Genomic DNA, 27,580 nt, shown 5'->3' with positions numbered 1-27,580 from the left:
AATCTCAATATACCAGAGTGCTACAAAGAGAGTGCAGGGTCTCCTCACAAAGGGCCACATGGAGAAAACAAGGCACAAGATAAATTTTCTTTATTGTGAGAACAGCCAGTGACTGAAACGCAGGGATGTGGGGGTAGAGTCCCTGTCACGGGAGGTTTCCAAGCTGCCAGGGTGCTCTACAATCTCGTCTAGGCTGCCTCCCACAAAAGTTGGACCAATGATCTGTACAGCTCCCTTCCAGCCTGGGCTGTTCCGTGCTTCTGTGGTTCTGTGCAGACAGGCAGGGGCTCCTGCAGCCATGTGCACCAATATCGCCGTGAAGAAGGAAGCAGACCAGCTCTGCAATTTGCCAGCAGACCTGCGGGCACGACAGTGCCGGCGGCCCAGCAGGTCTGCAGCTCACCCAGCTCGCAGGGAGCACGCCAAGGGCGCTGCTGGCTCCCGCCGCCGGACACCGCGCCCCATCGGCCACCTGAGCCAGCACCAGCTTCTCGCTCGGGGCCGAGGGCCAGCTGCGGATGGTGAGGAGCGGTCTCACGGCTCTCCGAGGCCCCTGTGACCTCGCTACCTCCCGCCTGCCGTGGCCCTCGCAGCCGGGACACGCCGGCCGCGCCGCTCGGGGCGGACCGCAGCGCCGGGATCCGCGTCCCGCGCTGCCCCATCAGCCGGGGGCTCTAGGAAGGAGACAAAGGCGGCGGGGGCGGCCGAAGGCGGTGGTCGGCCAGGAAGAGGCGCGGGCCGGGGGCGCGGGGCGGGCACTGAGGGACCCTCGGCTCGCCCCCGCCGCCTCCCCCAGCCGAGCCCTCAGGCACGGCAGCGAGGGGCGGGGCCGAGGCGGCCCCACAGCGCGGTGACGGGGGCGTTCCCGTCCAATCGAACAGGGCTGTTTTCTGATAGACACGCGCACTGACCAATCGCCGCGGCGCGCCCGTTCCCTCCTCGGCGTGGAGCCAATCGCGGCGCCTGCGGCGGGCGGGGAGGCGGGGTCACGTGCGGGGGCCGGCACATAGAGCATCGCTCGGGCTCGGTGCTGCCGCCGGCTCCGTCCGCGCTCCCGCGTCGCCTCCCGCGCCGGCCGCCCTTCCCTCCCACAGACATGTCATCGCCGTCGTCCGGAGAGCGGTACGAGGAGGAAGAGGAGGAGGAAGACGGCGCCTACGAGAGCCAGGCCAAGCGGCTGAAGCCCAGCGCCACTGCCGAGGAAGGCGAGATCGAGTACAGCGGCGCGGAGGAGAGCGACGGCCGGCGGGACAAGCCCCCCGCATCGCGCGGCGGCGGCTTCTCGGGCGGGGTGAGGGACGCGGGGCCGGCGGGCGGGGGGCGGCTCCCCTCAGGCTGCCGGCAGGGGGAGGGGACCCGCCCCGCCCTTACCGCGACCGCCGCCGCTGCCGGGGCAGGAGCCGCGCTCGGGGAGCGGCGGGGGCTCCCGCGGCCGCCAGGCCTTCCCGGCGCCGGGGCCCTCTGCCGCTTCCCGGGCATGGAGGCGCTTCCGGCGGGGTGGGAATGGCGGGGCTCGGGGCCGGCTCCCGGCTGCGCTCCGCGCTGCCCGCCGCCGGCGTGCGCTCGTTCCGCGGCGCCCCGGGCACGGGCTGGCCGGCACCTGAGGGCGGGTGGGCTGAGGGATGTGCTCTGGGCTCCGCGGGCAGCCGGGTGCCTGCCGGGCTGTCGCCAGCGCAAGTTTTGTGCCGGCCCTGTTGCTGAGCGTCACTATAGAAACACCGAGCGGGCGGCGGCGGGGGATGGAGCCGCGGCCGAGGGTTTCTTTCATCCTCCCTTCCACCTTTGTGTCTGGCACCACGCGGAGATAAGGCTGGTCTTAAACCATTGCCTCCTTTTAAAATTAATTTCTAATTCTTCTTTCTCCCTACCTCACAGACACGACTATGAGCACCATGGTTCACTTTTTTTTTCCCTGCTACGTACCTTTTTCTCGTGAATTTGCATCTAAGTATCAAGGTAGTCCTTGACACATAAGAGACTTTTCTGTCTACTGTTTGATTCCTTATCTAACTAATTGTCTGTCTGATTGCGACCGTTTTTTTCCTTGATGGCTCGCTCTGTTTCTTGCTTGAATAAGCCAAGTCAAGAAAATATTGATTTAATGTCAAAGCTTGAAATTTGGAATACCCCTTTTGTGATTTGTTGATATGAACTTGCTTGTCACAGGGATGAGTTAATGAGGGAGCATTTGCTGTTACCATTTCTCCATCAGTTAAATCTATTGCAAGAGAAGGTGCCTGGTAAATTTGTTGTGGTTTAACCCTCTCCTGCAACCAAGCACTGCACAGATGACTCCTGCCTGGGCTGATGGGGGAGGGAATCAAAAGGGTACAAGTGAGGAAAATTCTGCTCTCCTTTCTTCTTTCCCTGCTTTATATGCTGAGTGGGATTTCATAGGGTCTGGGATATCCCTTGGATATCCCTTGGATCACCTGGGGTGACTGTCTTGGCTGTGCTGTGGACCTTCAGGAGAACCAGAGAAAGAAAGCCTTGATTCTTGCTCAGCACAAAGGAAAACCTCTGTATTATCAACACTGTTTCGAACAAGTATCCAAAATACAGCCCATACTACTGTGGAGAAAATTAATCTTACCCCAGCCCAAAACAGCACATTATTACAAAAGTTTCCTGAAAAATTGTAACAAAATAAATTTCCGGAGAGAATTGTTTTTACTCTCAAGTTTCTTGTGACAGAGTATCATCTCTGTTGCAGTCAAGACTCAGTAATGTGCTCTGTCTTAAAGGCCAGTGCGGAAATAATCCTTATACTTGCTTAAGTTATCTGTAAAGTTTGTGCAGGAAACTTATGGATTCTGTAACGTATCTTATTCATCCCTCTGCAGGGAAATGTTCTCAGCTTATAAAAGTTGTATGTCGTTGAGACATACAAGATGACGGTAGGCTGAGAGGAGGGAAGAAATGTAAGTGTCCTGGAGTCCTCAGAAGAGAGCAGAAACATAAGTAGGAGGAACTATAGTGAATGAGGAATTAGGAGGAGAAATGGGAAATGATCATGACATGATGATAAGAAATGGATGATCAGGGTAAAGAATGAAATGAGTCTGGCAGCCTTATGATTTGTTGGGTGTTTGGGTTTTTTAAATTTTTTTTTTTTTTCCTTCACATATGTACCAAAATATCAGTGAACTGTACGCTCATATGGGATATATGCCCTTGTATAAAAGCTCTTTTGTGCTAGGACTCCTCTGGCAGGTTGGTGGGATCAGGGATTATTTATTATTGTGGTAGTTTCCTGTGCTGGGATTGTTGCAGTTGGCTGAAGAAGCCCTTCATGCCTCTATTTTTTTTGTTCTGTTTTGTGTCTTTTGTTGTGGGGTTTGTTTTGACTTGATTGTTTGAAAAAGGTGCCTAGAAATCTCTGTGTAAGACCCAGAAGGAATCCAGCATTTATTTTGCTCTTTGTTTTCCTCTGTTTCTTACTTGTGGGGACACTTCTCATAAACCAGAGGTGTACCCTCTCCTTTATGGATCATCTCCAGGCTGTGGGGCCAAGAGAGCCAGGAACAGACCAGGATGTTGACCAGGGAAGGAGCCAGATGTGTTCCTGCAGAAGTATTCAGTAGGAGAGAGTGATTTGGAAGAATGACCTTTACAGAAGCAGTGTTGAGTGGTGGTGAAGCCCTGTCAGAGGAATCAGAATTCCAGTGTAGCAGAGGGTCAGGACACTGGGATAATGTGGGCTGAGAGCTGTGTTTAAGGAAATTTTGAGGGCCTTTCAGCTCACCTTTCCCTCCTTTAAATGCTGGTTTTATGGATTAATGTCATACTTATAGCACCTGTAGCATTTTCTTCCCTCACTGTCTCTGACATACCTACTCCTAAGCATTCTTGTGAAGTCAGGAAGATCTGTTATCCTTGTTCTTACAGTTGGGGAAGTGAGATGTGGTGTCTGAATGCACAAAACAGAGCTATCAGCTGCTGCAAGGTAAAACAGGGATGTGATCTTGCAGCTTCTCAGCCACTCTGTTGAAACCTCCTGGGTGCTAAATGGAAAGCAGCTCTCCTTGCAACTCAGTTGCTTCATGTCTAACACAGGCAGTGTGGTAACAGCAGCTAAATGCAATGAGTTCTGATCTTCACCTGTTTTGCAGTGACTTGTCCATTTCTTCAATGAACTCCATCCTAGAAGCTGGTTTTGAGTAAATGTAAATCATCTGCCCTCCTTTGTCCTCCTTCAAAAAAGAAAACCCAAAACATTGTCTTTAGGCTGGTTCTTCTTCCAGTGTCTCAGGCCAAATTTCCTGATGATATTGTGTTGTGTAGGGTTTTGTTTTGGGATGGTGTTTGCTTGGTTTCATTTATTTACTTACATATTTTTAAGCATATTCAGATTGTCATGAGCAGAGAGGAAAACACAATATACTGTTTCAGTTGAAAGAGACTTGGGACAATGATATGTTCCAAATACCTGACCATTTCAGGTCAGAAGGGGTCATAGTGGGAGGGTATTCTTTCTGTAGCAGTTGGAATCATTGAAAAGACACAGTGGTAGAGATGCATTAAACAAAGAGAAATGATACTTGAAGTCCTCATCCAATACAGAACTCAATTGTCAGGTAACCTTCCAGGGTATGGGGTGTGATTAATTTTAACCCCATTCTTCTTCATAGCCCTGCTCCCCAGGCCCCTAAACCAACCAACAACTGAAAAAGCACAAATCCAGGGTATACAAAACTGATACATTCTTCCACTGCTGTGGATCCATAATTTAGTCTTGTCTGTTTGGTTCTTCTGAGATACTTCCCCCACACACCGCCAGTTCTGTTGTGTTGTAAAACAAATTACAGACCAGTTAAGAGGGATGCAGAGAGAGGAGAAAGTTGAGAGTTAATAAGGTAATCTGAAAGGTGAGAAACTAAATAAGAGTATATTTAGGTACTTGGCAGAGGGAATATGAAGGAGAAATGCCATCCTTTTGCAGTGAGGGGAGAAAAGAGAGATGGAGGAGGTAAATAGTGAAAGACAAGCAGATGCTCAAAAAAAGGTAATATGAGCTAATATGAGGATACTGACTGGAGAAAGGATAAAGGACACATTTTTGTGCAAACACTTGGTGAGAAAATTCTAATTGGAGTTGATGAGCAAGACAGGCATCTTCCTACAGCCCATGTTGACTTTCTTTCTTTTTGGAATGGCAAACTGTAGTTAGTTGGCAAGAAACTATTGATATGTTTCAAATGTTGTCAAGAGGTATGTAGGTCACCAAAAAATGGATGTTAAAATGCCACAGCTGTTCTTTGAAGCTGCTTCTGTTGCAGTCTTAGGTATGTGAAGTCACTTGTTTGTACTTCATCTGCTTGGATATGTCAGTGCTTCCCTTTGTGCCTCAGCTTCGTTTCAGGGTAAGGATTTTTATGCTCCTGGTTTCTTTTTTGGGGAAAACCTTTTCTGTCCTTGTTACTGGTCTTGAGCAGGAAGTCTGTTCCATTATCTATTTAAATTAACTGCATTTTCTGTCCAGCCTAATGATTCCTCAAGAAATCGTTTATGAGCTTTCAAATCCCCTTAAGATATATATTAATGGTACAGTACATAGGTGGAGTGCAAGTGTGGTGTTGGAGTTTTGCATGGGGCTTTTGTGTTCTCATGGGAGCTGAGTTACTGAAAGACTCCTTTGTAGGCAGAGAAATACTGGTGGCTGTTAGTCAGTGTGTGAGCAGATGCTTTGATGTAACATTTGTCTGCATGCCAACTGCAGCACATATAGCTTTCAAGATACAGTAGCTGTGAGATCTTGGTCCAAATCCTGCATTGTTCTTCTCTGGGGAGAAATTCCAGCGGCAGTTGGATGAGCTGTGAATGTTCTGACCTTAGCTGCACACTTTACACTCTGCAGACACATTTGATTTTTCATGTGGTCTCGTGGTTTTATTTCTCCTAGAGGAAATCCAGGGTCATTCTAGATTTGTTTGATACTGCAGCTTTGTAGCTGCAGAACTTGTTTGGCAATAGTATTCTTTGTGAAGACTTTCCTTGCACCCAAGTATCTACCTGTGGCACGTGTCCCCACCCCTCACCAGCCCATGTGCTCTGTGAGCAGCAGTTTGAGGGGGCTGATTTGTACTTGGCTCTTGTGCTGCTGTTCACTGCTACTGGTTGGAGGCTATTGGAGTAAAGCAGAGACCCTCTGATTTGGCCACCTCAGTGGTTTTATGTGAATAAAAGTGGTTCTGAAATTCCCTGTAGGTAAGTCCTCAAGATCATGGCAGGTGGCTGAGATATCACTTGTGTTTGGGGTTTTTTTTATGGGGGTGGGTGGGTTGTTTTACTGTCTTTGTTTTAGGGGAGTTCTTTGGGGTTTTCTTTATTCCATGCTTCTCAAACTTCTGATCAGGTTGCTATAATGGCAGTTTTTTTGTTCTTTCTAAATATCTTGCTAAATCTTGCTAAAAGAACACTTTCTGTATGATGTTTTGGGAGAAGGAAATTGGGATTGGAAAGCTAAATGTTGCTTTAATGATAACAGAAAGCAAAATTTGTATTTGTTGATACTCTGCAGAATTGCAGACACCTGTACATGTTCATGTAACTCATGGATAATGCATTCGAAGGTGAAAAAGTCTTAATTTTTGAGAGAATTTGTACTATTAGAAAGATTTGCATCTACTAATACTTGCTAGTAGATAAAAATACAAAGGAATGTGCATAACAAAGAAGCATGAACTGAAACTTAACTAAAAGTTTGAGCTGGGAAGGGGGGGAGAGCAAAATACTCTTCTGAGTATCCATTCTCTGAAAAGCTTGATGTGATTTATGGAGATATTAGTTCAAAAAGGTAGTGAGTAGCAAGTACTAAGTTGCTGGTAACTATTCCTTGTGGTGAGTCTGCTTCAATGAGCAAATCATTGCTTGTATTCACCATGTGATTAGACAGAAATAATATTGGATGGGATTTCTCAAGTATATTAAAAAAACCTAAAAGGAAATGCATCTCCCTGGCACTAACTGGGGTCTTAATATAGTAGCAAGTATGCAGGGCAATGAATAATTGATGTAATCGGTTTTGATTGTTCTGTAGACTGTAAGTAAAGTAAAGGTGCCTGTAATTTCAACATCTTAGAGTAATAGGGTTTGCAGGAAAAAGTGGTAGTTATTGTTAGCTTTCTCTTGAAGATTTCCTCAGGTGCTTTTTTTCAGCTTTGAAAAGTGTGTATGTGGGTTAAGAACATATAAGCTGAAAATAAAATCTCTCTGTGGTTCTGTTCCTTCTGCAATTGCCTAAGCATTTGCAGTTCAAAGTATTAACCTTTTGTGACTACTTTGATCACTGCTCCTGCTGTACACAGGAGCTGATTGATTCAGGATACAAGTTAACTTATACAAATATCACCAGTGGTGTTTTCCCAGCATTGCCACAGTTCTTATTCAAAGCAATGTGTTGCCTCTTAAAATGCTTTTGTACTGCAAACAAATAAAATGTAAGGTAAGCCTAACATATTACACAGCTGATTGTTCTGACATGTGAGGAAGCCTGAAGTGCTGGCTTTTGATTAAAACAGGATGGTCAATTCCTTATTTAAAGAAGGAAATCTATAATTGTTCAGTGAGAACTGTACATGGAACCACAGGAGTTAAACACACAAGACTCAATTTGTAGTTATCTGGAATGTGTTTTTTCCTGGCATCTGTAGTTCAAATGGACAGAGAAGAGAGGAATGTCTAACAGTAGTTGCAAGCATTGTGGTTACTTAATTACAGGAGCTCAATGCTCCTTTGTGCTACAAATGAGAATATCTCTCAAGTTCTAGAAGATGCTGTGCTGCTGCTTAAGTGAAAAATCAACTTGACTTGATCTGTTAGATGGAACACATTGATGTTGTCACTAGATTTGAGTACATCAATTTCACACTGCTGTTACAAATATGAAATTTGGGTGCTGCGTATTTGCAGTATATTTTAGTGTGCCCTTTATTAAAAAAATATTAGCGATAATTAATGATCTCTCTTTTTTGGCTTATCTTTTTTCTTTTTTTTTTTTTTATTTTTGCCCTCCATGTCCTAGAATATTTAAGGTAAATGTCAACCTTACTTCAGGGTTTTCATGGAAATACGAGCTGATTATAACCCCAATTCTTCAGTTCCACATAATTGAGCCTGAAAGTAGCTCTAAGAAATATTTATGGTGGGAATTCTGTGTGCTAATGTATGATGTCTGGATCCATTCATAGCAATCAGCCCTGGGGTGAAAAGAGCCCCATATGTATGGAAATTGGGACTTTTTAAAAACATGTGTGTTCAGAATTATAAGGGAGGTTGGGTTTATTTCAACCATAATCCAGAGCTGGCATTTTCTTTTTTTTTGCATTGTGGAGCACTGGAAAATCTCAATTTGTGTTCAGTTTACAATGAGGGATGGCCCTCGTTTGTTCTTGCTTTTTTATTCTCTCAGCCTGTCTCAATAAAAAAAAAAAAAAAAAAAACCACACAAAAAACCAGCATCAGCAAGCAGAGTGTTAGAAATATTTCAGCTGTTGGACATGTCCTAATTTTTTTTTTTTATGCTCCTAATGAATAGGATGAGTGTAAGACCTCCTGTATTTCAATCAGTGTTAAATGGCTGCTTTTTTTTTAATACAAGTAAAATCCTGTGTGTGCAAACAGATTAATTAAATCTGAAAAGATTTTTATTTTATGTAGACTTCAGCAACTGAACTCGGCAATCCGTTTGGAAAGAAAAGTTAAATTATTTAACACATGCTTAGATTGTGCATTTAGATGGCTGCTTCTGGATCCAATGTAGCGTCTACCAAGTATTTAATTTTAATTCATGATAGGAGTGTTCCTTGCTCTGTGTTGAATTTTAAAATGTCATTTTGTTGCTAGGATGCTGGGGGAAGTCATCACAAAGTCTCTGTTTCTCCTGTCGTCCATGTCCGAGGGCTGTGTGAATCTGTTGTGGAAGCAGATCTCGTGGAAGCTCTTGAGAAGTTTGGAACCATATGGTATGTCTTTGTTAGGAGTTGTCTGGGGAAAAACACGCCATAAATGACCATCGTGGGCGCCGGTGTTGTTCTGAGTGAGCAGGAAACCTTAGTGTGCTGTTTCCCTCCCCAGCTATGTCATGATGATGCCGTTCAAGCGCCAGGCTCTGGTGGAGTTTGAAAACGTGGAGAGTGCAAAGAAATGTGTGACCTTTGCAGCAGATGAACCTGTGTACATTGCTGGGCAGCAGGCCTTCTTCAATTACTCCACAAGCAAGAGGATCACCCGGCCAGGGAACACCGATGACCCATCTGGCGGGAATAAAGTTCTCCTGCTGTCAATTCAGAACCCTCTCTACCCAATTACTGTGGTATGTTTTGTCTTCTTTTGTTTGTTCTTTTGTATATTCACATAGGTAACACAACATGTTCTTAAATCAAGGTTTTTCAAGATGGTTCAGTCTCATACAGGTATTTTGCAATACATTTGGAGACTTCGGAAGTGAAGATTTTGAAATATTTAAGTTGCTGCATGCTTGTGGAGTATTTTCAGATGCATTGCCACAACATCAAGATTGTTATTGAGCCTTTAGGCTCTGAGTGGTGTATGTTTAAAGAGCAAGGACTTTTTCCAGTAGGGAAGGGTTATTTTATTGCAGCCCTTCTTAAGTATTTTCTTTGTGGAAAGGTGAAACCTTTATCTTCTGATGATCAACCAGTTTGTTGGAATCTTCCTCACTTTTATAGGCCACCATATTTTCCTTTTAAGTATTTCAGGTTGTACCATATACAGTGGCATCCTAATTTATTGCCATTTATTAATGGCACATGTACATGTTTTTTTATGACAAAGAGTTTTGTTGTTGTTGTTATTTAAGCATTTACATTTTATCATGCATTAAATGCATATATTTTTCATAGGAGATTTTATAGTAGATGTTAAATTGAACAGAAATATTTAAGGAAAAAATCTGAAATTGTGTACTATGATACAAGTATGAGTCCATTTTCTTAGGGATGTAGAATGGTATGGGTCAATCAAAGTGTTTGGGGTGTGTGGAACCAAGTAACTTAATGTGAGCATTACATTTTATTTAACGTGCTGTACATTATGAGAGCAAATTGACTGCAACTTAGTATTCCTGAAATTACCTCACATAGTCAGTTCCACATCATGCTTTCTGCTTCATTGTCTTGAGAGTATTGATAGCTTTTTGTCTGTTGATTCATCAGTGAGTGATGAATTTTATTTTTCCTGTCAATTCTCTTTATAGAAAAGCACGCCATGGTGGGAGTTGCTTTTTAGTGTTTAAAAACAAACCTGCTCTGAGCTGTGTGAACAAATCCACTGACTGAGTTAACGTATTCTTTGCACGTGACTGTAATACATATTTTGAAAACTGTTTCATTCATGCATTTTAAATTTGCCTTGCATGAACTTCTAAGTTAAAGGTGAATGCTTGAAGAAACTGGGAGAAGAAGCCTGGTTCTGGGCTAGGAGAATTCCATGGGAATTCTGAGGATGAAGCCTCTGGCACAGTAGCTCCCTTTTAAAAACAAACAACCCACCCCTAACCTCTTCCTTCCCACTGCCCCCAGCTGGTTTTTTAGCATATACAAATGAGTGCTAGGAGCAGGCAGATTTCCAGAATTGCTGGCAAGCAGCACAGCTCATTGAAGGCAGTGTGGTCACAGCAACTGGGGAGAGCAGCTGTGCCCATAACAGCTGAAAATGTCGTGAGAAAAATACAAATTTTGCACTTGTCCGGTGGGTTAAAAACTAGTTAATTTAAGAATGCCTCACACCAACTCTGCATTATTTAACAAACCCACCCCCAACAAAACAAAACAAAAATCAACAAAACATCCTTCCCCCTCAAAAAAAAAAAAAACAAAAAAAAAACCAAGAAAAGGCACAAAGCCCAATACTACTTATTGCTTTTCAACACTTCTTAAGTTTGAGCTAAATTTTAAAAAAGAGATGAAAAATTGCAATCAGTTTTAAGTGATAAGTCTGATTATCTGCAGTAAACTGTTGTAAAGTTTTTAAGAGCTTTACTTTAAAAACAAGATCGAGTTTTTGGGGAGACATTGGTCCATTCAAAGGCATCTTGTGGCAGAAGCAATATTGTTTTAAAATTACAATTGTGATGTTTTTTTGAGGGATGTAACAGCAACGGGCAAGAAGAGCAAATAAACTGTATTCAATTCCTGATTGCTTTTCATCCCTGTGTGATAGGGGTGTTGGTGTTTTGAAAAGTTTTGCCCGTTATGTCATATGTAGGTCTTTGAAGTTCAGTTTCCTTGTTTCCTTACCTATGGGCAGAACGTTTTCAGAGATTTGTGTGTTCAGAGACTTTCCACATGCATGAGGAAGGTGAGGTGTACCTTGGTAACTGAATTATGATATTCTAGTACATATATGAGTGCTTAAATTCTTAATAAATAGCCCTCATTAATGTGTCTGTGAACCACTTGATTGATTTGGTAATATAAAGTAGCTGAATTATGAAAGAGAATGAAAAAATTCAGCTCTGTGTGTGACTGCTGGCTAATGACACTGATAGGGTTTGGAGTAGACCTTATAGTTTTAAAGACAATTTTTTTGATTTTAATTAAGTCGCTGTGAAGAAATTTTTTGAGGGATAAATTGTGAAGGAAAGTCATATGAAAATTAATGTCACCTGGAGCTAGAAAGTTTCTAGGAAGCTTTTCTCTGAAACAGGAAAGATGGTGGGCAGCCTTTTGTGGTGCCAAATGTGCTGTAAATCTCACAGGTCTTATTTTTTATGGGTTCAGGCTGTGTGGGCTGTGTCTTAGTTTTAAGAAATCCACATGCCCCCTACTCCTTTGCCTCCTAATTACTCCTCTACTCTGCAAAACATAATATTTATATATGGTATAGTAGGTATAATAAATATTATACCTACTTCCTTTGCCACTTCTCCCTCTTGCCCCCCAAATAAACCTGAGGATGTACACCAAGATCTTGGAATGATCATTTTGGAGTTATTTGCTTTAGATAAAAAGAAAGGAAGCAGCATAGCACCCACTTGTTTCAGTTGAATGAAAACTGTTGAAATTCTCATTTTGATGAGCTAAGTTTACATTTTGAACTGTTCCTGGTTAGTCTCTGAAAAAGAACACAAGCTCAGCTGCTTGAAACCTATGAAATGTGTTACAATGACAAGTGTCACTTTGTCTCTGCTGTGGTAGAACTGCTGCAGGGCGGTGCTTCAAAGGCAGCTGAGCTTGAGACATGGATGCAGTTATTGGGTTTTAACACAGTTGAAGATACTTGTTAGACCAGTATTTGCATGAGTACTTCTTATGGAAGTCTTTTCCTGTATTTCAGATTTCATTGCCTGTAGTATACTGATGCATAAAAATGGATCATGATTGATATGACTGAAAAATCCAGTCATGACTGTATTAGTTTTAGAGGGGAAAATAAGAAATGGAAAGTTAACAAGCCTTTTCTTTGCTCTTTGGCATTTAAATATCACTGCAAGAAAATGTTCTGTGGACCAAAAGTGTTTGGAATTTCACATCTGACTAAATTTTTTTTTTCCTTTTTCCTTAGGATGTTTTATACACTGTGTGCAACCCTGTTGGAAAAGTTCAGCGCATTGTTATATTCAAGAGAAATGGAATACAAGCCATGGTTGAATATCCTTTTTGAGTGTGATTTTTTTTTTCTATAGGTTCTTGACGCCAAATGGGTTTAACATGCAAATGTAAGAAAAATACCATGTGATTTTGAGGCCAAATTATTTCTTCATTTCTGTCTAAGACATGGTAACTTCTGATTTTTATAATTCTATAAGACAAAGTAGTTCTTGCACATTTCATCTTTTTAGGAAAATGGCATTGTCAACAGTGGTTGATAATCATGTTTATAGTCCCTCAGGCCTAATATTTGCAGACATGAATTATGTCATAGATTTGACAACCCCTTATATGCACCTTTATACACAAGTCTCATGGCTTCTGCTTGTGTTGATACTCAAGAAATGGGTAAGGGATTGCATAGGTGCAGTTTGTCTTCTTCAGACTCTTGTGAAATAGTCCCAGTATGTACTGCTTGTCTTACTGTTTTGACTTTATAAAGCAAAGATGAACTTAGGCATCCTTGACCTTGATTCTTGGGCATTATGTGTTGAAGAAATTCCCTGCTCTATTATCCTACTGTTTACTCTATTTGCAGTTGTTCTTGGATTGAATGTTCAGAATTGTTGTGTGTTGCTGTGGTTTGTGAAGTCCAAAGGCTGATATGATTAAGCCTTAATTAATGAAACTCTGACAGCCCTCTTCTAAAGCTTTATTTACATCAATTTTTTAGCTGTTATCTGGACAAAATTTGCCAAATTATTTTGCATTACTTTGTGATTTCAGGTGCTACCAATGTGATGGCTGCATTGATTATTTTCCAGGCAAAGGGAACTACCTAACTTCTATTAAGTCAAACTAATTGCTATTTATATATGTAGAAAACTTAAACTGTGTCCTAACAGACAATAATTTGACTTACTGTATGTGTTAAGTTTGTCATAAATTGAATTGTCAGATCAGATGACTTGCACAATTGGGGATTATTCTTGGGGATAATATTCTCTCATTTTATAAGAGATTTGGGAAGTTGTGGGGAGGGTCCTGCAGACACTCAGAAACTACTATAGTTATGTCTTCTGAATTAAATTCTGCAACATGCCTTGTATTGAAAATGAAACAGCCAGCAATTGAAAGAAAACTCACAAATGTGAGTGAAATAATGCCAGTAGCAAGGTAAACAGTTGGGGGTGGCAAGGAAAGTGAGCTTCAATAAAAGCCTTATCTGAAAACTTCAAAATTTGCTTAAATATAAATGCTACTTGAAGTACCCATTACTTCTGCAATTCTGGCCAGTGTCAGTTTCTTATAGGTCTGAGAAACTTAACTTTGCTAATTTTTAAGTTACACAGTGAACCTGTGTCACTTTGGAAGTAGCTGGGCTGCAGGAATGGGATAAAACCATGGCACATTCTGTTTTGGACTTTTTCTAAAATGTCACCAAATAATATCACTAAATAAATAATGGTGTGCAAGGTCTGTTCTGCTGCAAAGTTCTGGCTTTCTGACACCACATATTATTGAGTATGAGTGAGGTAATGGGTTGTGATGTGCCAAGGCTCAGGCACATTTTTCTGCTAAATCACAAAACTAATCTTGGAGCATGAGGGGTATATAAAATAACTTGGAGCCAGGTACATGCCTCTGCCTGTTGTATTTTTTTGAGGCAAGATGAGTATTTGTTCACTCCAAGTCTCTCTTTTTGTTATGTGGGGGGTTTTGCCTAATGAGCTATAAAGGGTGTACACTTAATCCTTTTTGATGTAAAGTAACTACTGTCATAAGTCTCTGTGGAGTTCTTGTAGTGCATACAGTAGTGAAATACCTGCAGGATACAAAAGTAAAAAGGCCCTATCAGATAAAAGGTACATGAATGAGATACCTGGGGGAAAAGATCCTTAACATGATGTGTATGTTTGAATCGGTGTTTTGTGCCCAGAAGGCAAAGGCTGCGCTCAATGGAGCAGATATCTATGCAGGATGCTGCACATTAAAAATTGAATATGCAAGGGTAATGCTTGGACCTTCTCTTTTAATTTTACTCCAGAAAAATGCATATAATCAAGGCTTAACCTCTTTCACTTTTACTTTATTTGAACAGCCAACTCGACTTAATGTCATTAGGAACGACAACGATAGCTGGGACTACACTAAGCCATATCTGGGCCGCCGAGGTAGGTTGTGATCCGTTCTCACGGTAGCTGTTTGACTGTACAAATGCCAGCCCTTCACACGTGTCAGGCTGTGGCCGCAGTCCTTCCAAAGCAGGCCAGTGCTGCTGGAGGCTGTGCCAGCGCAGGGAATTCACCCTGAGCCCTAGTGCCCCCTACTGCCGTGTGCTTGAGCCACTTAGTGCGACAAGGAGCCCACACCTCCAAGCACCTTCGCAGTTCTCAAGGACTTGCATTTCTCCAAGCAGCTCTCTCTCTTTGGAGGAGAGGAAACCTGGCACAGACTATTCCATATAAACTACAAACTTGCACACTGCTTCTCCTTCGAAAGGACTCCTTTCCCCTATGTTGGACAAGGCATTAAGAAGGATAGAGGACTTCAGCAGGCTGACTCTACACTTCATCATGCACCACATCGGCATCAGCAAAAAAAAAAAAAAAAAAAAACCCAAACAAACAAAAAAACCCTCTGAAAACCTCAGACTTGCAGTTCACCTTGTCTGCATACTGCATGCACCACCACCACAAGTTTGTAAAGGAGGACCTTTTCAGTACTTCAGATTTGTGTGGGATGAATAACATGATAGACTGTACCCATTCTGTTCAAGTTTGTATGTATGCTGGTCTTTTTTCCCTTAAAATTACCACTGAAAAATCAAGAACCTACAAAATTAAGAACCTCTTGTTGATATCATTGATATTGTAATCTATTTATTACTTGCTGTATATGAGAGTTGCATTCAGACTTAACAATGTAAATACTGTTTAGTAGTAGGGAAGTTCAATCCTTATAATGCAGATAGTTGGAACTGAGCAGTGCAATACCAATAAGTCCCTTCAGCTATACTTAAGTAATAAAATAGGGAGATTCATAATTGGTACAGGCATATTGTCTCTTAAGTACTCAGCTGTAAAAATTCTCACAGCTTAACTCATGTCAGTAGAAACTATGATTATATATGTACAGTCAAACTCCTGTCTAGCCTAACTCCTGTTAATTGTTTATTTAAAAATAACCAAAAATTTGTAACTCTTGAGTGCAGTGTTCAGTAACCTATGTACAATAATATGTTCAATGTAAAGTTAGAAAAGTGAAGACAATGTGACCAAGATAGAGTATCTACTTATCAAAGGCTACACAAGAACCAGGGCTTTGGCTGTCTCAAGAGATTTTCACTTGAGAGTAATTCTGCAGAGACACTGGGCTTGTGAAACTGTTGTACAACTAAAAACTTAGGGCTTGGCTTTTCATTATGAAGTTCTTGTAAAAAGTTAACAAGGGAGCTACAGTATTGGTTGCAGCTTGTAGATTATGACTATTTCTGTTTGGATTCAATATTTTTCTCAAATTCTTGAGTCAAAGCAAATTAATTCTGAAGGAACTCAAGGACAAGGAAAAAAATCTAAAGGTTTGAATTTGAAAAATTGAAAGGAATTAATTTGACCTTTGTATCTTTTGATCATTGCAATGTTTGGAGGCTGACTTGTAACACTGTGCATATAAATGCATTATGTAATTGGTCTGCAGAGACATATGACTGTATGAACGGAAACTTCCCCCAACTTGAGCAACAGTGGAAAATGAAAAACTTAGGATAGGTGTGGCTTGCTCTTTTCAAGCATTCTGCTCTTTTGTTTTTCTTTTATTACTGTCTCTATTCTCTATACATAAGCGCCCTATTACACATAAGAGGAAAAAAATAGACTTGTATTTTATATATATATATATCGCAATCATTACATACTGTATGTAGTATGGTTTTTCATTTACTATGATCCACATTAATTTATGTGGACAATGGGAATATAAATTGTTGAATGAACAGTAAAATGTACTTGAGAAAACAGGTACCTAGAGCAGTTTTGCTCATAAAGTAATCCCAGAGTTGGGGTTTTCTTTGAAAGAGTTTATATATTTGTCCTTCAGCTCACTCTTGCAACAGCACTATTTGGGTTTTGAACATAGTGTGACCTGAGCTGTAGGGCTCTCACTGCAGCAAAGATCTTATCCCAAGGGAATTTCATTCCAAGGACAGACAGGCCAATAAATCCTTTCAGATTTTCACACCTGCCCTTCAAATGTAAGGAAGGAACTGCATTTTACTAATGATTTCTTTCAAGAACTGTCTTTAGTTCTTTATGGTAATAAATTGCTCGTAGTCTTTCTCCACTAAAGCAAACTTTCTAACAAATGCCTTCTGCTATGAAGTCATATTGCATTAGATTGAATGAAATAAACCCACCTGACTTAGTGTTCTACTGGCTTTTAGCCAGAAATTTCAAACTGTCATTTGGAGCGTTTCTTTTGGTGGTAATACCAGGTTGCTCAGTGACTCAAGGACCCAATGTACAAACAAATCTAAAAATCAAGGAACCCAAGCTTAAACAAGATCATAAAGAACCTTTCCTTTCAGAATTGTTTTAAACACAGGTCTGTTCTTGTATTTCAGTGCTTGTTTACACAAGTATTTGTACTGGCACAATCCAGGGGCTTTGTACAAGGAAGGAATAAGCGTGGGGCAAGGAGACACTTGCACCACCATGAGGAGGAAGTATTTGTCAAACTTTTCTAACAGAATTATTTATTTGAAGAATATGATTCTTGACGATATTTTACTGTGGGTAGCTTTAAAGCATTAGTTCCACAGATTGGAATTACAAAACTGATTTTTCTGAAAAATGATTACTTTGTACAGTTTAAATGCTCAAAATACTTGATTTGACTGCTCATTTGCTTTCTAGAGCCAAGAACCAAAGCTGTTACCCTGAAAAGGGAGTGGAAAAGTAAACTTGACAGTAATCTTTCTTCTATATGTTTTAAAGTGTTCAGGACTGCTCTCTCTTCAGATTTTACTGCCAAAGTAAATATCTGACTTGGAACCTGGCCTCAAAATCCTGAGCAGAAGGGGCCACATGTGTTTTCATCTACCACTGTTGTGTAATCAAATAGTTCCTGGTTTTTGGGGAAAATACCTCCAACTGCATTGGGCTGGAGTTACTGTTTTCAGCAGTCATATTTAAATTTCCTGAGAATTGTTGTAAACTGATAAATGCCTTACCCCATCTTTTCAATGTGACTTTTTTTTTTTTTTTAATTGTAAGAAAAGAATTGTTGCTTACCACAAAGAAATCTGGAAGTTTAGATTTTTTTTCTTTGTCGTGCAGCATGGATCTGATTGGAAAATACAGTTTTGGCTGTGAGGAATTGCTTCCCTCCATTAATGTAGACCCCTTGCTTAACTTTATATCCTAGAGAACTGGGTTTTCTTAAAGGATTGACTGTTGTTTAAGTGCATTACTCAGTGATACTTTCCCTCAGTTGAACTGCTATGTGCTGCTGATAATGCCACAATGTACAATCCTTTCAGCATGCCCATAAATCAGTAGGTGTTCTGTAAATATATATGTACACATAATGTAATGCTCTCTGTTTACTGATTATGAAACCATGTAATACAGGTTGTTGTTGGCTTATGCTGAAACTTCTTGAAAGAAGCCCACTTTGAAAATGTGTTGCTGTTGAAGCTAATATTATGATTCAGGTACTGTCTTTCAAAAGTACTGCATTTCAAATTTGTTTTAAGAGACACATGGGTAAATCCTGCTGTATGGTGTTTTCTATACTAATGTGTGGTGTCTGTTTAGAGGAACTATTGAGTATCTCCATGAACTTTAAATGTCTGCATCTCCTCATTGGCCACTGCCCCCAGTCAACTTAAGTGCAATTTGTTATACATATGGCAGTCTTTTAATTTTGGTGTCCCAGGGCTACAGCTTGTATTTTTAGACATAGAGTGAATGAGAAATCGTTTATAAAATTAACAAGGACTCAGATTACTTTTTCACTTCTTAACTAGAAGCTTTGTGTCTTAACTGGAGAAATCAAGTGCCTGGTTGTGCATACTAAACTGATTTCTTTCCCTTCCCATGTTAGACAGAGGGAAGGGCCGGCAGAGACAAGCTATTTTGGGAGAGCACCCATCATCCTTTAGACATGATGGCTATGGTAAGTAACATGGGATGACAGCTGGTAATGATTTCTTACATGCTCTGTGGAATTCTAAATATTTAGTCAATGCTTGGGTTGGCTATGGTTCCCTTCAGCGTGAGCAGTTCACCTGCAGTGCTGTCAGATTGACAGTCTTCTGAAACACTGCTGGTTCAGTGAAACCATGTGCATTCATTGCCTCACCTCTTCCTGTCACCCAAAGCATTCAGCTCTACAGGTTTATTTCTTAGAAGAAAGTTTTCTTTCAGTTGCCATCACCATGTCAATGGGTAGAAAATGATAGCTGGATTGGGAAAGCAGTTTTCTTCTAGAAGATGGCAACATAGCGTGATCAGTGGTTTGGTACAACAGAGAGCTCTGATGTTCTTGTATGCAAAGCGATGAATTGTTGGCATTTGCATTTCTAATTTAGGTGATTCAGAAAAGGTGCAGCTATGTGACTGTAGAGGAATGATGTTTTGGAATCAGTGCTATCAAGTACTGTGTTTGTTACCAGTGCTCTCTGTAAGGCAAGACCTGCTGTCACTTTCCTGTGCTGAGTGAAGACCTCAGGGTGGAGAAACAAATGTCTCCAGTCACCTGTGATTTTTCTAGTTATTTACTCTCTCAGCTGTCAGGTGCAATGTGATTTCTCTTGCCTCTTTCTTTTCAAAGGTATTTATGGTATTTTACAATGTAGGTTGATATGCTACCTACTCCTTCCAAAGGTTCTTCCAATCTCCAGCATTTACAAGTCCCATCTTGATTCAGTGATGTTCTTTTTTCACTCTTTTGATACATCTTTCTACCTTAAGTAATGTGTCCATCTCCTCCTATACTACTCTCTGCCTGTCATTACTGCTTTTTGCTGGGAAAAAAAAAGACAGAAGGTTCCTTTTATACTTGGCTATGTGAGTTTCACATTATTTTTGTCTCAGAAAAACAGGGATCCTCCCCTTGGTCTGTAATACTGATATTTTCTGTGAACAGAGGTATTGCTTACTAGTAGTGTCTCATCACTGAAAGAAAAAAAGACATTATCTATTTCAACTTGTAACTTTATCTATAGTGGAAAATAGGATTACTTCATTTTGCATTAGTGTGGGGATTTAAGTATTCCTGTTTCTTCCAAATGAGCATTTTGAAAGGCAGGCTTCTGACTTAATCTCATGTCTCTGGGAAAAAGAGCTGTGTCATCTCCTGACCTCTGTCTCACTCCATTTGGTTTGTTTTCCTGACTTTGTAATATTCTTTCTTGGTGTCACGTAGCTCTGTAACTACATGGGAATATTTCTGAATGTTGATTTTAATTATTTCCTCTGATACACTTTTGTTCAAATATTTTGCATGCTTCAGGGAAGATAATGATTTTTGTAAATACTGGAATATCTTTTTTTCAGCAATCACTGAAAAACCTTTTACCCCTCCTTTAGATATGCATTACGTATGTGGGCTTTGATGCATGATTAGGCAGTGAACAGGATTTCACAGAACATAAAACCACGGTCTCTGATCTCCTTAGGCTCCCATGGCCCTTTGCTGCCCTTGCCAAGCCGGTACCGCATGGGGTCTCGGGACACTCCGGAGCTCGTTGCTTATCCCTTGCCGCAGGCATCCTCCTCCTACATGCACGGTGGGAATCCTTCTGGGTCCGTTGTCATGGTTAGTGGGTTGCATCAGCTCAAGATGAACTGCTCAAGGGTATTCAACCTGTTCTGCTTGTATGGAAACATTGAGAAGGTAAGGCATAACTGATTAGAAACTTGGAAACTGCTGTAGTTCTTTCAAATGCTTTGGAAAAAGCCCGTCCGAGATTGTCTAAAAATATATCCTAATGTTTTATAAAACTATTGGATGAGCTCTTTGTTGCAATGTATATATTTTTTTTACCTTATCCGTCTTAGGTGAAATTTATGAAGACTATTCCAGGCACAGCACTGGTTGAAATGGGTGATGAATATGCTGTAGAAAGAGCGGTCACACATCTCAATAATGTCAAGTTATTTGGAAAGAGACTCAATGTCTGGTAAATATGTTTTATCAGATTAATAGTCCACCAGTGGGCAGATGGAATGAGGTTTCAAAGGGACAATAACACAGTACTCTGTTATCGTTGTTGGAGTTATGATTTCCAGTTTGCAACTGTTTATTTTGGTTTTCAACTGAAGGAGGGTTAATTTATGTTAGATATTAGGAAGAAATTCTTTACTGTGAGGCTGGTGAGGCACTGGCACAGGCTGCCCAGAGAAGCTGAGGATGCACCATCCCTGGCAGTGTTCAAGGCCAGGTTGGATGGGGATTTGAGCAACCTGCTCTAGTAGAAGCTGTTCCTGCCCATTACAGGGGGGTTGGAAGGGTTAAGGATTAAGGTTAAGGTCCCTTTCAACCCAAACAACTCTAAGATTTATTACTATTTATAATTTTATTTATTTACATTCATAAAGCATATTGTCATTACATGGATTGGCCACTGATAAATTGTATTCCCTAATGTGTCTTATCCATTTTTTCTGCATTTTTCAAGGAAGGTATCAAATCCAACCCATCCTGTTCTTACTGCATTTATTTCAAAATATTATAAAGAAACATCAGCTCTTTTCTAGTTAGATAATAATCTACAAAATAATAATCTGTCATAAATATGATATGATAAAATATGATAGCCACAATTATTTAAGAAACTTTATCCCTAAATTCCAGTGTTTCCAAGCAGCACTCAGTAGTTCCAAGCCAGATATTTGAACTGGAGGATGGCACGAGTAGTTACAAGGATTTTGCCATGAGTAAGAACAATCGCTTCACCAGTGCTGGCCAAGCATCCAAGAACATCATCCAGCCACCCTCCTGTGTGCTGCACTATTACAATGTTCCCCTGTGTGTGACTGAGGAAACGTTTGTCAAGGTAAGCACTTGGAGGGACTGACATCCAGTGCTCCCTGGGCTCTGTCCTGGCTTTTCATGGTGCTGCTTTTAAAAACAAGTAACTGTGAGGCTTGTAGCAGAGCCACTGGAAGAGAGCTGTTCCTTAAAATATATTTCTAGCCTATCTGGATATGTTTATAATTCTGGAGTTACTGTCTCAATTTTATTTGTTTATATTTAACGTGAAAAAAAATCTTGAAAATAAAGTAATTTGGGGGGTTTTTGGAGGAAAAGGAAAAGACACAAAGCCAAATACATGAAAGTTAGGACTACAACTCACAAAGGATTTACTGACTCCCTGCCTAGTAATGACTGCTAGCATGTTTTGGAATGGAGACAGGCATGCACCTGGGACCCTTGGCACAGTGGTATCCTAAATGAACTCTGGATGCTTAAAACATACAATATTGGGCCTCATTTAAGTGGAGGCAGTGGCAAGATTGCTTACAGTTCAGTGAGTTCTTTTTCAGTTCAATAAAATATATTTTTCCAACTCTCTCTGAAAACAAACTCTGGTTCCCAAGTGGTGTCCTTGTACAAACAGCTTCAGAGCTACTGTATTGGAGTAGCAATGTCAAAGAGTAGAACTTGTTATTATTTAAATACATTTCTGGAGATAGCAGTGATATCATAGATACAGGAGCCTTGTTTTACAAACTACAGAATGGTATTCTAAAGAGTTACCAGTCTAAACATATTTTTAAAATAATTTGCCGTAAATTCTTGCAAACTCTCTTAAAAAGTCGGAGTCTTCCTTTTTGTGTGTCTCTTCCAGGAACTTGGAATTTTTGCTAACTTGTTTATATGTGCACTTTTGCTGGAGTTTTACCTCTTATTTTATTTTTGTGACAGTTATGTGAGGATCATGAAGTTCTCAGCTTTATTAAATACAAAGTGTTTGACCCAAAACGTAAGTAAAATTTGACCTGTTTGGGAAGTTCCTTGATTCTAGTTGTGATCTGAGTATCCACTGTCAGGAGACATTATTGATCCCCTCCTTCCCATTTTTATTTCTCATTTTGACAGCTTCTGCCAAAACACTGTCTGGTCTGTTGGAATGGGAATGTAAGACAGATGCAGTGGAAGCTCTCACTGTACTTAATCACTACCAGATAAGAGTCCCAAGTAAGTAAATTTTCCTTACTGCTGGATTTTTTTTTCTGTGGAGAAGTTGAGGGTTCTGGTAGCCACGACAATGATCAGAGGGCTAGAGCATCTCTCCTATGAGGAAAGGCTGAGAGAGCTGGGGTTGGTCAGCTTGGAGAAGAGAAGGCTCCAGGATGACCTTAGGGTGGCGTTTCAGTGCTTTAAAAGTCGGCTTGTAAAAAGAGGGAGTGACTTTTGACATGGGCAGATAGTGATAGGAGAAGGGTAAGGGTTTTAAACTCGGAGAGATTTAGGCTTTAGATGTCAGGAAGATGTTCTTGACTCTGACGCTGGTGAGGCACTGGCACAGGTTGCCCAGAGAAGCTGTGGATGCCCCATCCCTGGAAGTGTTCAAGGCCAGGCTGGATGGGGCTCTGAGCAGCCTGGTCTAGAGAGTGGCATCCCTGCCCATGGCAGGAGGTTGGAACTGGATGATCCAATGAGATGATCCCTTCCAACCAAACCCTTCTCTGATTCTTTCACAATAAATATAGAGAAATCTGCAATGTCTTGAACAGAGGATTCTTTAAATTACTCAGCTCATTGCTCTCAGTTTAGTCCTCCTGTAGCACATTACCTTTGAAACTAGAAATTTAGCTGAATTTAGCTCCAAACTAGCAAGAATAGAATGGTGTGAGTTCACCTGCTAAACAAGTACACAATAGGCCAGATCTGCACTGAACAATTAAGACAGTTTACTGAATTAAATGGAATTTTTCCAGGTGTTCCCAGACATAATATTGAATCCAGGCCAGCGTCTAATATTATTTTAAACTACCTCCTCCTAACTGTTATGAGTTTGTCTCCTTGTGAAGTGTTAACAGGTTAAATCTTTCCTATTCCCCCACACCTTTGGTCCACCTTGTTAATAATGGACCTTAGGGGCGGGATATTTTTGAAGATAGTATGGGTAACACTCTGTTCACAGTTTCAGCTTCTTCTGTTTGGAGAGTTGGTAACAGCAGAAAAGTTTTCCCTTTCAATGTGAAAAGGGCAAACCCCCCGCGGGGTGTGAGTGTGCAACACACAGAACTGGTGAACTGCCAGGTTCAGGTCAGCAGGAGAGCTGTGCCCACGGTGTGTTCTGTGTTGTCTCCTCACAGATGGCTCCAACCCTTACACCTTGAAGCTTTGCTTTTCTACTTCATCCCATTTATAGAGAAGAGGACAGCATGTTAAGAGCTACGTTCACCTGGATTTGCAAGTTAAAAACTACACTTCATTCACAAAGCTCTAAAGTGGTTGTTCTAATGTTGCCTTGTTTCAACTTAATTCTAATATCTTTTATCTTGTTTTATAATAAATGGATGTTCCTTCATAAATACAAACCAGATTTTTTTTATTTTTGCCTCTGAGAAGTACATGTTGTAAACTTACTACAAAGTTTGTATTTTGTTAGTGTAGTATCTTCAAATGTCTAAAGAAGCATCAGTAGGATAAACAAGATTGTTTCTTTTCAAAAAATGAAATATATTTGCATTTTCAAAATGTTAAAGATTAGCAAGTATTTTTCCATTTGTAGTCTTAATTGGCAGATAGAACTATTACAGCAGAATTTTAAATGTAGAACTTGTTTTTCAGTATGTTAAGTAGTAAAGTATGTTGCAATACTAAAAAGAAGCTTGTATTTATAAAATGCTTTGATCGGGTCAATGTTGCACATACTGAACTTTTAGTAGTACAGACTTGATTTATAGTTCCAAACAGAGCTAACGTAGAAAATTACTAAGTATGTACACATGTATGGTAAGAATTCATACTTAAAGTGGTTTTGTTGGTTTGTTTTTTTTTTTTTTTTAAAAACCCTATTTTCCATTTGCATTAGCATGATGCCATCTACAGCTAGTCCCACCATAGGGGCCTTTTAAAAATTAAAATTTCAAGCCTGTATCAATGTGTTCATCCTCATTTTCCATGATTTAAACTTAAATCTTTGGTGTTTAACATATCCTTTTGACTCTTTTTTAAAAGCAGTGGTTATGATAAATACTAAATGGTAAAAGTCATGGGGAGGTGACAACATGGATCACAATAGAAACCAAGGTGGTAAAAATAGTTAAAACAAAAAGAAAGCCCCCCCACCATATACTTTCATACATGGACAGTTAATTCAATGTTTTCTTCTCTCAGATTTATCTTAAACATCTATTGTGACCATGGAAGAATTCATCAAGTGAATAGTCTCGGCTTGTCTGTAGTTTAAGATGAGGTAATCTCAGTGGGATTCAGGTAGAGCAACTGACTATGTGATGTGAAATTCATGAGGTGAGAAATCTTTCACTTTGGAGAAGATAATTTGTTCTGTTCCAGTACTTTGAAACCTATCTTGAACTGGAGTTGTCTTTTTTGGGCTAAGCCCCCAGAAAGAGGAATCCAAGCAGTGGGGTCTGGGAGCTGGGAGTTGAACAAAGCTCTGTGTGTGTTCCTCGTTCTGAATTTGCAGTGGATTGCTGAGGGCTTCTTTCAGGTCTGTTCTTAGTCATTGCAGAGAAGTTACTTTATCAGCTATTTTATGCTTTCTCCTACAAGTTCTTTGTTCAGTTTTTATGGATTTTATCTATATCCATCCTATATGCAAGATGATTTGTGCAGAGTGCAGAGATTATGTTGTAGGATGTTTACAGGCTGTGGGCATTGCAAATCTTTCAATACAGACTGGATTTTCCCCATTCTTAATTTCAAGGCTAACATTTCTCATCATACAAGGGGAAATGTGTCAGATGTCCTTCAGCTTTTCTCATCAACAATGATTCATTTTTGCCCTGTCTACCTCCATTTTGTTCATGCTTCAGGTAACAAGTGTTTTAGATAGTCACATCAGGCTGTTAATATGTCTGAACTGGGAACTGGAAACCAGCTGCTCTTTGGCAGGTCTTTCAGCACAGGGCTTGGAATAATCCCAGCCTCCTGTCGTTGGGGTGGCAATGAAACTTTCATTCTAGGGGCGCTGCTGAGACTCTTTCAGCCTCAGTGCTCTTTCCCCAGAAATTGCTTCTAGACAGCTCCAGCACAGAAGTCCACATGCCATATCTTGCTGCTGGTGAAATGCTCTGTGCTGCTTAGTGTTTTGACTGTAAAAAATATCTCCCAATCTCTCATTTTCTTCAATCAACTTGAATGTTCTGTGGAAGCCTGTTTCTCCTGTTACAATTTCCATTGCTGGTTGTGTTAATGTAGTTCCAGAAGTCGTTTGTAGTTGAATATTAAAAAAAGTCTGTTTTCAAATTGCAGTGTGGGATGAGTGACCCTTAAAACATTCTGGTTTCACTAAATAAAAAAAAAAAAAAGAAAAAGAAAAAGAAATGCACTTTAATGTTTTGCATCTGTGGATGACAGCATTCAGTGCCTAAGATGTTCAGGTGAAAGGCATCTTTCCTGTGTCTTCCCAGGTCAAATGGAGCATGGTTCTCTGTGTATCATAGAGGACAGGATAGCAGCCGGAAGGCCCATGTGCAAAATGAGTAGCCTGTGCCATGTAAAGCAGAAAAGAGAGAAGACTGAAGAATTGTACAAACTTCTTTCTCCACAAAATAATAATCTTATTAATGTCTTCAGGAGAACAGGAAAGATTTCTTGTTGGTGTTTTGCTGTTAAAAGAAAATGTTTTCTCGTGGGCCCACAAGAGTGGATGCTTGTCCTCAGGAAGGAATGAGGTTGGTCTTCCACACATGAGGTCTGTGTTCACCTTTAATTTTGCTCTTTAAAACAGAGCCCAAACAGTGGGACAGGTGGGGAATCAGTTGTTCCAGAGGGAGTGAAGTTTGTCTCTCATTTGGTAGTGGTATTACCATACTTGTTAGATTAAAATTAAACCTTCAGGGTCTCTTAATGCAGGGGTTTTCCCCTGTCTCTTTTGCATAAGTCACACAAGCGAAACGTTGAACATTGCTATGCACATTGCCTGCTTGTAAGCAGCTGTCATTCACAATGTAATATCTTCATGTCTGTCCCATTGTTCGTTTTGTTGGGTTTTGTTTGTTGGTGATGTATTGTTTGTTTTTCCAATTGATCATCTTTCACTGGGGGTAAAGATGTGTTGAGGTGGAGATATGCCCCTCTTCTCATGATGCTCTAATTCTTGTTTATATTTATTTTTCCTTATATGCAAGAGGTGTGAAGAGTTGTTTTTTGACTTTCTATACCACCACAGCAAGATAGAGTGTATTGCTAGGGTGATGAAAGAGAAGAGTTAAAAGAAACCATGGAGGTCGTGTTTGGGTGTCCTGCTTTGTGAAAGGAATGATACAACTGGACATGGTGTAACTAAGTCTGTCTTTTAGAAAGGGATAATGTTTGGGGCAAGCTGGCTTGTTACTGGCTGAAACCTTTTTGTTGTAATTAAATGAAACTTGCTCCTTTTCCTGCTGTGTGTTTTCTTGTGAACAGCTCTTGAACTTGTTTGAATGTGCTGGTGGCTTAGCAGGAGACATTCAGTCTCTTCTGTTAAATAAGGCATTGAGGTCTGAGAACATGAACACTTTTTGCTGAGTTATTTTTTTCATCTCAGGGATGTGTTTAAACATATTTGGGATTATTTTCTGTGTTCCTTTTTTTGGAAATACCTTGCATTCCCACATCTGTAACTACCAGTGGGTTTTTAGCCATTCCAGGGTTCTTTGTCTGCTTATGTTTATTTTTATGTCTAACCAGTCAGAGAGAAGTATGCTGCATGACTGATTTGTTGTGAAATTCAAGTACCTTCTCAGTTGCACCATTAATATTGACACTTGTGGGGAGGGATGATCAGATGTGCTCACTCCTGTGATAATGTGATGTTTCTAGGGTGCCACAGTTCCTTAGAA

At 40.7% G+C, this 27,580-nt stretch overlaps 1 protein-coding gene across 3 annotated transcripts; it reads left to right on the top strand.

The window, feature by feature from the left end:
* Window positions 1–984: 984 nt before the first annotated feature.
* Window positions 985–27,137, top strand: HNRNPLL (heterogeneous nuclear ribonucleoprotein L like). 3 transcript variants are annotated; one of them, XM_085576185.1, is made up of 13 exons: window positions 985–1,291; window positions 8,845–8,963; window positions 9,076–9,313; window positions 12,526–12,611; window positions 14,466–14,562; window positions 14,653–14,725; window positions 18,657–18,728; window positions 20,233–20,450; window positions 20,615–20,736; window positions 21,411–21,612; window positions 22,408–22,542; window positions 22,659–22,757; window positions 23,882–27,137. In XM_085576185.1, exons 1-12 carry the CDS (start codon window positions 1,097–1,099, stop codon window positions 22,746–22,748), a joined length of 1,647 nt encoding a protein of 548 aa, XP_085432311.1. In that variant the 5' UTR covers window positions 985–1,096; the 3' UTR covers window positions 22,749–22,757; window positions 23,882–27,137. The 3 variants fall into 3 exon arrangements, with proteins under 3 accessions (XP_085432311.1, XP_021394274.1, XP_085432312.1); XM_021538599.3 differs by having other exon boundaries at window positions 986–1,291; window positions 22,485–22,542; XM_085576186.1 differs by lacking the exon at window positions 985–1,291 and adding an exon at window positions 1,578–1,956.
* The last annotated feature ends 443 nt before the right edge of the window (window positions 27,138–27,580 follow it).

Source organism: Lonchura striata, chromosome 3 (genome assembly GCF_050655825.1).
Source record: "Lonchura striata isolate lonStrDom1 chromosome 3, ASM5065582v1, whole genome shotgun sequence".
Lineage (NCBI taxonomy): Eukaryota > Metazoa > Chordata > Aves > Passeriformes > Estrildidae > Lonchura > Lonchura striata.
The sequence above is the reverse complement of the archived record's forward strand: the minus strand, read 5'-3'. Positions and strand labels throughout refer to the sequence as shown.